Source organism: Ostrea edulis, chromosome 1, assembly GCF_947568905.1.
Source record: "Ostrea edulis chromosome 1, xbOstEdul1.1, whole genome shotgun sequence".
Taxonomy (NCBI): domain Eukaryota; kingdom Metazoa; phylum Mollusca; class Bivalvia; order Ostreida; family Ostreidae; genus Ostrea; species Ostrea edulis.
In genome coordinates, this window is record NC_079164.1 from 72,940,811 (window position 1) to 72,954,008 (window position 13,198).

General features: G+C 35.4%; 1 protein-coding gene across 3 annotated transcripts in view; it reads left to right on the plus strand.

Moving 5' to 3' along the window:
• LOC125682460 (stimulated by retinoic acid gene 6 protein-like) overlaps positions 1-13,198 on the plus strand; it is a 55,071-nt gene that overhangs the window by 38,647 nt on the left and 3,226 nt on the right. For all 3 annotated transcript variants that reach the window (XM_056159654.1, XM_056159662.1, XM_056159665.1), the window contains 6 exons: positions 1,608-1,737; positions 1,870-2,014; positions 2,221-2,375; positions 3,678-3,726; positions 7,870-7,987; positions 8,087-8,218. In XM_056159654.1, coding sequence (XP_056015629.1) covers positions 1,608-1,737; positions 1,870-2,014; positions 2,221-2,375; positions 3,678-3,726; positions 7,870-7,987; positions 8,087-8,218 — 729 coding nt within the window. The remainder of the gene's footprint in view (positions 1-1,607; positions 1,738-1,869; positions 2,015-2,220; positions 2,376-3,677; positions 3,727-7,869; positions 7,988-8,086; positions 8,219-13,198) is intronic.

The window sequence follows — 13,198 nt, forward strand, 5'->3', positions numbered from 1 at the left end:
TACGATGTTAGGTGCGTGTGTAGTTTGTAACCAGTTAAAATACGATGTTAGGTGCGTGTGTAGTTTGTAACCAGTTAAAATACGATGTTAGGTGCGTGTATAGTTTGTAACCAGTTAAAATACGTTTGTTAAACATTTAGTTGCATTTCATTAGACCTCACTTTATAACAACAATACGGAAGTTTTCATAACAAACTGGCAATCATTGATTAGTAAATTAGTAATAAGAAAATTAAAGTTTAAAACCCCTTCTCAAGAAAAGCAATTAAAGCGCATGTATCAATTATAATAACCTCCTTAAAACACTCCTTTTGATATTAGTAGGGTTTATACAATTCTTTTGGCTGAGATGAATTTGCAAACGTGTTTTATTTGTACATTCGTATTTACATTTGAAATTTGTTGCTTTCATTATGTAGAACTTATACGGTACCAATTTTGATGCACCACATGCGCATTTCGACAAATATCTTTATCAATTGACATGATAAATATTTCCTCACGAATGCGGTGCAGATGTCAACAATGTGCGTATGAATCTTGATAAATGACCAAATTAAGAGTTGAGTAAACACGGACCCGTAGACATACCAGAGGTGAGATCAGGTGTCTAGGGGAAGTAAGCATATCCTGTCGACCGATCACACCCGCCATATGAGCCCTATATCTTGATCAGGTAAACGAAATAATCCGTAGTAAAAAGAAATCGATGTGCAAGATCCAGCAATGTATCTTTGTTTGTATTTGTAAGGGTTTGAAAGGCATATACACCATATACAGGTGATAATGGAATTTTGCTACATAAATATGGAAAGCTGACCATATAGTAACTGAAATCATCTCGTTTTTTATCATATTTGCTTCCCAAGAAAATATTAACAGCTGTGAAGGAGAAACATCAAACGTATTGTGCCACAACTGATACCAGAAGTGTTGTAAATTCAGTGCGGGTTCCAAAAAATCTAAAGAACTTTGAATAAATTTGAAATCACAAAACTTTTCGCAAATCAACTTCAAATTGTATCACTTTTGAACACTTACACGACCATTCCTCACGATAAATTAAAATTAAGACACCATAGAACAAAAATGGAAAAAGGAAATATTGATATCTAGTGATCAGTAACGTACAAATTTACTTAAACACCACTCTGATTCTAAGCAGAAATGCTTTAAAGTTGATATTAAAAAATATGCCGGAGTCTTCGTAGTCTCTGTTGATCAGGTCTTCCAACAGTCTGTTGGAATTCCCATTGACAAAAAATGTGCTCCTGTATTTGTTGGTATGTTATCATATTTTTACGAGGCAAAATTTATTCAAAAACTTCTAGATTACAAGAAAAAATCGCTTGTAGTGGCCTTCGACTTGAAATTTAAATATATCGACGGTGTTTTATCTATTAACAATTCATGTGTCGATTCGAGATATCCCAGTGAACTCAAATTAAAGACAAGACACCACAGAGTCGTCCACATTTGCCCCGTACGTAGATATTTTATTGAACTCTTGGGGAATCTGGTGAAAATGATACCGCTTTCTTTTTGTTACAATTTTATCCGGAGAACATTATTTAAATTGACGAAATAAACAATTTCAATGATTTTAGAGAGAAGATAATAAAGAACACAGAGAAAGCTGTTCGAGAAGCAAAGCTATGTTGTCTTCACAAAAGTCTGTACAGGTGCACCACAAGGACCGTAGTGATCAACACCATCGTCTTCATGATCTTTTATTATGTAATGGTTTAAATATGAAATAAATTTTCATCAATTTTAATAGCTATGCAGTTTCGGAATCATTTTGATCACATAAGTACCATAGTTCATATAACATTTGCTTTTATCAATGATTTTCGTTTTTATTTCCAGATATTTGTTTTTACACTGTCATTTGATGATTTTCTAAGAAAGTATATTGACCAGATTTCTCATACCAATACTACTTCAAATCCATCTTCATCTTGGTTGAACACATTATTAAGAGTTTTAAAAACTTTTGTACAGGTTTTCAGAGGTATAGTCAGTTTTCCTACAAATCTCTCTCTCTCTCTCTCTCTCTCTCTCTCTCTCTCTCTCTCTCTCTTTCTCTCTCTCTCTCAATAACCAATCATCAATCGTAATGCAGAAGCCATCGTCCCAACCATGGATTGATACAAAAAGCATTCAATTCATTCATTTGTAGACTCTTGGGCGTGTATACATATACTTGTTTATTTACAGTGTCTTTGATCATCGCCAATATCCTATCCGCTGTATATTTGGTAGCCAATATGATCTTCATTTACCGGTCACAGAGGCAACATATCATCCAAATATGGAAAGGAGACCGATCTTTCATTCCCGTAAATTGTACGCAAAGCCACAGTGATATGTTGGTAAGTCATATAACCACAGATACTCTAAAAGGTTCCACCCTGTCTTCTGTTCTAGATAACTAAGTAGAATTGTACGTTTTCAGAAATATTTTACAGAAAAAAGATGACTACTTACTGTATCGAAACAGACTAATGACAAACAAGTTGATGTTGAAGTCAGTATTTCGCAAATTCTATTGTCTTTATACATGTGTAACGATCTAGTTTGCAAATACAACCTGTCATTGGGTCAAATGCTGTCTGAAGTGTTTTATACCAGTTATTTGTCCGTTTTGGCACACTGATTCTGACTACGGATTATTCCGTTTATCTGATCAAGGTGTGACCTGTTGTCAGCAAGAGTCCTTGGAAAGTTTGAGGAACAAAGTACCATAATGAACTTCAGTCATGTGACTAACAACTGAGCCATGAACATTTATTGGATATATCGCGTAACCATTTGAAACTGAGGCTAGGCCAAAACATACCAAAAGGGTACGCGGTATATCGCATATCTGGTATCATATCATCGTGTAACTATAACATGTACTACTCTTTCACAATGTTTTGCGCAAAGCTGTACCTGCGATTTTAACCTCGCTTTCATGAGATGTTTTTAAAGTGTCCGGGTATATGAATGATACTGGATCTTGTACTTCTTTTGTATTTCTAGTTAACATTAAAATTACCATCGACTACCATGAAAGGTGAAGATAACGAACAGTGATCAATCTCATAACTATTATAAGCAATACAAAATAGAGAGTTGGAAAAACACGGACTCCTGGATATACCAGAGGTGGGATCAGGTGCCTAGGAGGAGTAAGTATCGCATCCCCCTATCGACCGGTCACACCCGCCGTGAGCCCTATATCTTGATCAGGTAAACGGAGTTACCCGTAGTCAAATTCAGTGTGCCAAAGACGGCAAGACAGCCTAATAATCGGTATGAAGCAGACAGCATTTGGCCCAATGATAGATTATATTGGCAAACTAGATCATAGAATTTGCGAAATGCTAACTTCAAAGGAGACTGTTGGAATCCCTGCACCATCAACTTGTTTGTCAGTAGCCTGCTTCGATCTAAAAACTGACCATGAGGAGAACAAGCTCTTGTACATCAATCATTTGAAAGATATTTATAAACACCATATGCAGGTGATGATTGAATACTGCTACATAGATATGGGCCTACTTACATCAGCTAGAAGATATTTGTTTTAAAAAAAACACCAAAATGTTTAGGAAATTAGAAAATATCTGATTATCTGATCGTTACCTTTGATACACTTTGATTTGATTGAGAACCATCTATCATTGTAGGTTAAAAATCTAATGTACGCAGGGAACCAAGCTGCCCATCTCATCGGAGGTTTGTGGTCATTTTTCTAATAGAACAGCAATAAGTACTTACAATATAAATGCGGAAAGTAAACAAAAGTTCACGAAATGGATATTGTACTATGGGTGTAGTTACTTGACTTTCGCTACATAATTCATTGAATAATACATATGTAGAATTCACTCAAGATTCATGACAAATGTTACTTTTAGTGTTATTTTAAATATTTTTGTGGGCGAATTTAAAAATTACAAGGTAGATTTTTCAAAATGTTTATTAATATGAAATGTGTAAGATTAAGTTCATATAAAGTTCCTACAACATGATTATCCTAGTGAATGATAAAAACTGTAACACATATAGAAAAAATAAAAACAACAGATTTAAGTCTAGTTGATTATGTATGATTTGCGAAATTTTGATAGTGATAGCTGCAGTAGAATTAGTTTTATCAGTGCTTTAAAAATTGTATTTTTCAATGAATTATCTAGCGAAAATTAGCAGTGCGGAAAATTTTTGACCCTTGGGTGTTGTAATAAAACATACAGAAATGAATAAAATTACTGATTGATTCATTGATTGATTGTTTCTTTGTTTTATGTCCCGTCGATAATTTTTCATTTATATTAACGCTCAGGGCCATAGCAGTGAGCGTTCTTTAACGTGCCAACGCTTGCCGCGACTAGGTCTGTGCGATTATTTAGCTACGCTCGGCGTAAAATATGCACCGAGCCCGGGGCGCGTTGTCTCTTGTACCTCGAGGGCCGCTATGACTGCGGAACATCATCTTGGCAAGATTGGAAATATTATCATTGTTTACAAACAAACAAAATTGATATCACAAGATACGATTATGTGCGGACGTATCATATTTAAATCAAATATATTTACAGTTATCCTTGCTTAATCGTACATGCCTTTTTTATTGTGACATCAATTATTGGATTATAACAAATGAAATTTAAGAATGCTGTGTTTTTCCAATTTTACCAGTTAATATTCTCGGTGTTAAAGCCTTGTAATGACCGCAAAAATGTCACTAATTTTATTGTTTTATTACCTCACATGAGCTGATGTAAACTTTTCTGATCAATTTTTGTCTTGCATAAATTTGCCTGACCGTTCGTAAACTTTAACATTTTCACGTCTCCATAACAACACGGTAAAATTCAGCCAAACTTACCATACACATGCTTGGGTGAAGAGGATTCAAGTTTGTTCAGATGAAGTGTCACGCTCTTTGTAAAGTGCAGATAGTTAAGAAGTAGTAAAAAAAAAATACTTCATCTTTTAAATAATGTCTTCTTAAGAAACAATTGATTCATTTTCAATCAAACTTGGCACAAATCATTCTTTGGTTATGTATAAATGAAAGACCATGTCCCCCCAAAGGGGAGATAATCAAGGAATAGGAACATAAGGGTGGGTCTTTTAAGAATAGGACGACGGGAGCACAATATGGCTAAAAGTTTTACATTGGAATATTTAGGAATAATCTTTAAGGATCTTCTCAGGAACAACAGGGCAATGGATACTCATACTGATATAAAAGCGTTGTGAAACAAATTCAAGTATTTTTTCAAGTCAGGGCCTCCAGGTTTGGGCCATAATTGCTCTATGATTGGATAATTCAAAACACCAAAACCGCATATTTTAGGATGTCTGGTCTTCCATCTTTGCAGCTGCAATATGTGTATATCCAGTCGAAAGTGATTAGAAACGCTAGTTTTCATCCATCGTGTTATTTATGTTTCTTCACGCTGCACATTCTCACTGCGGCTCTGTGTTTGCTCAGTAAGGATCAAGGAAATTAACACTAGTGTAGAGATGAAAAATATCATTATTTTATTGAAAATGATGAAAAATATATCAATCATAATAGGGGATCAGACTAACACATAGGCGTAGCTTGGGTTCGAATATTACCGAGGTAGGGGTCTGGGGGGCCGCAGCCCCCCAGTAGCTATCGACATTTTAACAACGTAAAAGGTGTTGTTGTTTTTTTACCGAGGCAGCTGCCTCGGTTGCCTCAATGGAAGCTACGCCACTGTAACAGCTAATCACACAACGCAAAATGGTATTTCAGTATGGCGATCCCCTAAAATTACAGATATACAATGTATTTGCACAAAATTACAAACTACATAAAGGTGTCACATCAAAAATTAAAATGTAGCGAAATGTGAATTGCCAAACCCATTTGAGCTATCACATTGAACCATCCAAGGTTAGCTTGTGCAAAGAAATAATTCTAGAAGATAAAATAATTGTATGTAATTGACCATGTAAGCAGTACCAGCAGTTAAACACTGACCTGGCATACATAAACCTGGATTCACTGAAAATGATACCTGTATGATTGAGATACATATATGATAAGTATGTTCATATAAACAACATGAACATAATCAGATTCCTCTGTAGATGGAACCAGCAGGCAGATGTTACGACTAATACGCAAGATCGTAAATATCGAGTCAGCGGAACTCTCTTGTAAAGAAGTCCGGAAAAGCGTGTCGATCTTTGGCATTGTTTGTTTATTCAAACATGGCATCGGAAGACGATTTAACCCGTACTTTCCACAATTAAAAGCATTTTTAAATGAAAGTTGTGTAAAAATGTCTGGATACAGGAAAGTGAACTCCTGAATTTGGCTCGTGAAGATGTATGCTTTGACGCAAGCTCTTCTCAGCTTTGGGAATTTCCTGGCTGACAGCAGTGGGAAAATATCCACCACATTTCCATTAAAATCTATCATTTGTGGATATTTCTGCGTATTTTGTTTCTTTCTTGAATCATTACTACAGGATACTGCAATGCAATGATAGTGCACCATTGTTAAAATCCGGTGAATTGATCATGACAAAAGTTGTAGAACTGGTATTATTTACCAACATGCCCAAATTCTCGTATATTCTGGGTCTCGCGAGACTTTGAAAGGGGAAAGTAAAATTTAAAACTAAGACGGAAAAAGTAGTCGCGATCTTGCGTATTTTAAACTACTTAGTAGCATTTAACTAGATTACACAAACAATGATGAAGCTACTAGAAAAATTAAGCAACTTTTAAAAATACATGTACGAGTACTCGTACCTTCTAAAGAACCTATACATATTGCAAATATACAGCAGGTAGACAGTGGCCTGTATTAAAAGAAACCTGTTAACTACCTTAGATATAAGATCAACAGAGACATCCTGGTTTCAAGACACTGAAACTAGGCAGCTATTTCAGAATATACTGACCTTCTTACGAAACTAATAGCAGTTAAGCACTGGCCTGCAAAGTACTGGGTTAGAAATGAGCATGTACAGTGTATGTATGCATGCTACATTTGAAAATATTTAATCCTGATATATCTATGCAACACATTTCAGTTTCATGTACTTATATGTTGAATGACATTTTCAGAGTAGCCTAGTTGTGCAGTATGTGTTTCTGTACCTATCCTAAAACTGTGTCCAACGTAACGCTTGGGAGTAAGGCTTGCAAAAGCTATTGCGTTTGACAGTTGATTACTGACATAAGAATACATGACTGGATTGCCATTGACAAACTGGAGGGCCTGAAATATGGGGAAACAATGATTTATACCTATGAAGATAATGCACAGGGCGAAATTGACAATCCTGATTTTCCCGAATTGATATGATTATGGGTTCATTTTTCTTTTGTGACTTATGGTGTCCAAGAATAATTTGAACTGTTGAAGGATGAGATAAATCCCCACTGAAAGCAATGTCTTGTACCTGCAGGACTTTATCCTTGTCAGCTAGAGTTTTTGAGATAACCATATCGAAAGTGATTACAGACGTATGTTTTCATTGAACGACTAAAAAGTGATAACCAATAGTATAAATTTGGAATGTTCTATAGCATTTTGTACCAAATGTTGAAAAAATCAAATGATATAATCACCTCCAACATGTAGAGCCAATCACAGCCCTCTATTTTTACCAGTTTGTTGGATCTCAGCCAATCAGAACTCCTGATTATGGAGTCATCAAATATGTATTTTCTTTCACGATTTCTTATTCTACGTAAGTTAAATTTCTCTTGATATTTGTTCAGACTATCCATGCTTGTACATGTATCTTGATATGAATGATTAATGATCTGTATATTTAAATGTATACATATTGGAAGTAAATTAATCAAATCTATCCCTTGTAGGTTATTTCATTTTCCAATTTTTGGTGTTTGTGTTGTGCATGGTGATAGCTTACGGTTTTGTTTTACCCATTATGAAGGAGGTACCATATTTTTTCCTGAAACCGTTGGCGTTTTCTATGTACGTATGAACTCGTGTTTATATAGAATCTTAATTGTAACATGTCATACTGTTTGATTAACGATTTGATCTAAGGTTTGAATTTTATTTCAATTTCAGACCTGGTGTGGTGTTCATGTTTGTTTTTAGAGCTGTACTTCGAATCATCAGTGGAAAATGTTTCTTGCAAAATCATTATATCAGCTCCGACAACGGCGAGACCTGGGAGAAGGTTCTGGCTTTGGACAACAGGTACATGAGTATATATAATTTCAGTATGTGCCTTTTTAAGGAAATTTTAATGGACTTTTTTTCAAAATACAAATTCATCTGACGGGGAGATTGGTGTTAGAAAACACCCAAACTATCTATATACGAGCAATATTTTGATGAAATGGTGATCAATCCAAATCCAATATTTCAAAAACTTTTAATTAAATCCTGTCGATGAAAGGTGAATATAACAAACAGTGATAATGACAAACAAGGGTCCCATATTCGCTAAACAAACCCTTGGTGAAGATGATCTAAGGTGAGCTGCACACTTTCTTCGATACTTCCAATTCAAAATGCAGTGGATGTGATTATATTTTGTTCATATCTTGTGGGGTTGCACTGAACTTTTAAATCGACATTCGATATCATGTATTTGTTGTCATATTGGATTAAGGTACTACGTATTTCGTTGCCATATTTATATCACTAAGGTTGGAAATTCACACATAACTATCACTAGCATAATTAAGGTCTTCCGTAACAACGGAAGACCTTCTACTGATTGTGCTGGTTAAGATTATTCTTATTATTCTTTTTTTTCCCTAGACGCTAACTTTGAAGCTTCATATCTCGCTCATTTCTGTATGGATTTTGCTCAAATTTTCAGGGTTTATAAACTTTACAGAACAATTTTAAAAGCATGTACTACATTTCAAAAATTCGCTTCTGTTCACGAGTTATTCCCCTTTGAATGAAATTTTAGGGGCTTTGGTTTCCAGACAAAGGCTCCGAGACTGTATAAGCTTGAGCAGAAAATGCATTGAAAATGAAAAGTAGGAGCATTGTAGTTGTGCACATCGTTTTTTTGTTTTTTGATTACAACGTTCGAAATGGTGGTTGACAGGGTTAAACAATTAGGACGCCTAAAGGAGCAAAAAATTACACACATTTTCCTTTGTATCTTTTAAACTAAAATATTTTGTTAAGACATGTAGAACAAAAGTTGTGCAAAATGTTAAGAGCTTTCTTTTGATATCCCGAAAAAGGGGCTGGCCCCTTAAATTAGGGATCTGGGGATCTTCAAAGTTTTCGCTTTATAACTCAAAAACGGTAAATATTTCGATATGGCTTTCGCTGGAAAAGTTGTTCTCTAATATCTTATTGATCTCATGAACATAAATATTTTGCTCGAGTATTGTGTTATATATGAGTAAAAAGCTTGACCCGCAAACAGGTAACCGTATCATTAGGTAGGTGAAGGGGGGAAAATATGCATATATCTTAAATAAACTTGCTTTAATTGATAAATCTGACTTCATGAAATGCTAATATTCTTTTAAAATAAGGTTTTAACGTGATCTATGGTTCCTTTAAAAATCATCTATCGACAACTTTCTTTTGTTATTATTTAGTAGCTTTAATATAAACAATCATTCCAAAGGAAAAAAACAGAGGAAAAGGTTATCTCTTCTACGTTTGTTATTAAAACAACGATATATTTAATTGAAGAAAGAAACCTTTAAGCATAGAATAACTCAGTCATTAAATACACGCATCTTACATACACCGCGGGGTTTGTTTTTGTTTACAATTACGTAACCGCCTCGAGAAACCATCGCGTGTGAACTAGGGCATGTACACAAAGTAAACATTGTCGTCCTAAATATAACATAGAATGTTATGTTTTTGATCATATTGGATTTTTCGAATAATTCAGTCTTTCCGGGGATGTATATACTTGTTTATACGCCCCTGGTCTTACGTTTGATTTGTTTTAAATTCAAAACTCTAGAGCATTGAGTCAGGCATCAATTTTAAAATCTGCAATTTAATATACAGTTCGTTTCTCAATCATATCTAATTGATTGTGTGTATAATATCGGAGATTCATCGCTGGACTAGCGATCTGTGATTTCACACTTCTCTAACTGAACACAAAAGCTTTACTCAAATTCTTCGTTGTGGAAAAGAAAATGGATACATTTTACAAACATAACAAATTATTTCTGAACATGGTTTGAAATCAATAGTTTATAATCATGATTAAACCAAATCTAAACATGCGTATAGAATATTCAGAAACCCTTCGCCGACCAGTCTCATTTCAAATGATTTGTTGTTTTATTGTTTAAAAACAGTGACTTTGATTACATTGACTCAGAACTCCTGGTCCAAATTATGTAACTTCGGCACGTGCTCCTGGCGTGGAATTTATACGCGACTTCTGTGCGCACTGTGTGCATAATATACCTACATGTATTTACGCAGATAGATATTAAAGTTTTAAAAAAATATTCAAGATTTGAGAGCAATTTATTTGATTTGTATGTATAAATAATTCAAACTCGATGAATTATTCTCTTCAGTTTTTCATGTTAACTGAGGCTGCATTAGGACCTGACCCAAGGACATATGGTCAAGTTCAAGGTTTTTATGTCACACAACTCCGACGGAAGACCTCTCGTTGCTTTGCAACGAGATTTGCTCTAGTTCTAGCAGTAATACTTGTAATGAAATCGAACACAAATTCAACAGAATATTACCTTTCTGTTAGAAACACGGCACGTGGTCTACGTACGACAGCACGTTGTTTGGTACTTATAAATTTAGCCCGGATTATTTTGCGACTCCCCTATTATGGAATCTTTAACGAAATTGAATTGACGGTCGAATTCCAAGTGGCGGTTACCGACTCCCCTGGTAACGGTTGTGCACGGTAATAAGCCTTTCGTATTCTATAATCATTTATAAGGTAGTACTCTACATTGTCATAATGGCTGACTTCCTTTAAAAACATGGATGAAAAAATCAATATCAACAATATTTGACTTTTCCTTTTCCATTTAAATACCTAGCCGAGTAGCTCAGTAAGTTAGAATACCGACTGCTGAACTGTAGGTCGCAGGTTCGAGTCCAGCAGGGGTTTTTAATTTTTTCAGATTACCTTCTACTAAAACTGTATATTTTGACAAAATAAGTAAATTTGAAAATTTTCAACTTCAAGATATTGTTGTACATATCCTCCACTGTAGCATACCTCCTTATCTAATTTACCAATACAACCTGTCATCGGGTCAGATGCTATCTCATTTGTTTCATACCTATTATTAGGCCTTTCTTTGTACACTGAATTTTACCTACGGTTTATCCATTAAACCTGATCAAGATTTAAGTCTCACGGCGGGTGTGGTCGGTCGATAGAGAATGCTTACTCCTCCTAGGCACCTGATCCCATCTCTGGTATATCCAGTGGTCTGTGTTTGCCCAACTCTTCATTTTGTATTCCTTATAGGAATTATGAGATTGATAACTTTTCGTACTCATCACCTTTTCTTACGAAGGTATTTGATGATGCAATACACCTAAGTATTTTTGGTCATGACAAAAGAAGTAAAAATCGAAGAGTTTGCTGTATTTACAAGTTTGGTGTCATGTCTCATGCAAACGTTGTTAAACCTGACGTTGAACATGTAGATGTAGATTCCTCAAAAGAACATAAGTCATCAATGAATTTTGTGTCATTTTCAGAACACGTAACGTACAAGTTTTCTTCTGAACACTTTCTGACTGGGTCAGTTTTGTAGTTATTTTTATATATATATAAAGCTGGAGACTTAAATTATTTTCCTAAGGAACAGTGTAATATGTATTGTGTATTTATTGTGTTTAGAGCTATTTTTCTTGGATAGTTGTGTTATATTGCCTGGTTAACATCCCTTCGAGAATATCTTAGTATCACATCACTAGCAGTGAAGTATCATACATTTTGACTTGTGCACGGTGCTCAGAGCAGTGACGATTGTTGTTTGTTTGTTTGTGTTAACACCCGTCGTGGCACGGGACCAATATTCTAATGAAAAGCGAGGATAACGAACAGAGACCAACCTCATAAATCCTGTGAAGAATACAAAATTGATGATAGGGCAAACACAGACCCTTTGAAACATCAGAGGTGGAATCAAATGCTTAAGACGAGAGTAAAAATGTCCTGTTGACCTGTCATTCTCGCCTTTGAGTCCTATGTAAGATTTCATACGAAAGACCAGTGACTCTCACTTACTTTCATATTCATATGAAACAGAATTTATTAAAAAACTTCTACGCGAGAAGAAAAAATCTCTCGCTGTGACCTTCAATTCGACTTTTAGATATATCAATGACTTTCGTTTATTAACAATGATAGCTTTCATTCATATGTCGATTTGATATATCCCTGTGAGCTCGAAATAAAGGACACCACAGAGTCGTTCATTTCTGCTTCATACTTAGATATTTTATTGAAAGTAGACATTAACGGCAAACTGACAACTCAACTGTATGACAAACGGGATGATTTCAGCTTCTCCATCGTCAACTTCCCATATTTGTGTAGCAATATTCCATTATCACCTGCATATCGTGTTTATATATCTCAACTGATTCGATATGCAAGAGCTTGTTCTGGGTATAGTCAGTTTTTAAATCGAGGTAAGCTACTGACAAACAAGTTGATGGTACAGGGATTTCAACAGTCTCGATTGAAGTCAGCATTTCGCAAATGCTATGGTCGTTATAACGATCTACTTCGTCCGTACAATCTCGCATTAGGTCAAATGCTGTCTGACGTGTTTCATACCGATTGTTAAGCCGTTCTTGGCACACTGGTTTTGACTGCGGATAACTCCGTTTACCTGATCAGGATATAGGGCTCACGACGGGTGTGACCGGTCAACAGGGGATGCTTACTCCTCCTAGGCACCTGACCCCACCTCTGGTGTGTCCAGGAGTCCGTGTTTGCCCAACTATCTATTTTGTATTGCTTATAGGAGTTATGAGATTGATCACAGTTCGTTATCTTCACCTTGCATAGATACTCACTACCTATTTTTCCATCCGGTTTTTCGCGGGTAAGGTACGAGCGGAGTTCAGTGCCATAAATCGAACTTCTGAATCACTGCAAACAATCAATTGATTTTTATAATTCCGTCTTTTTACGTGCTGGATTATGATATAAGTTTTCCTGTCCCTCTGCCTGCT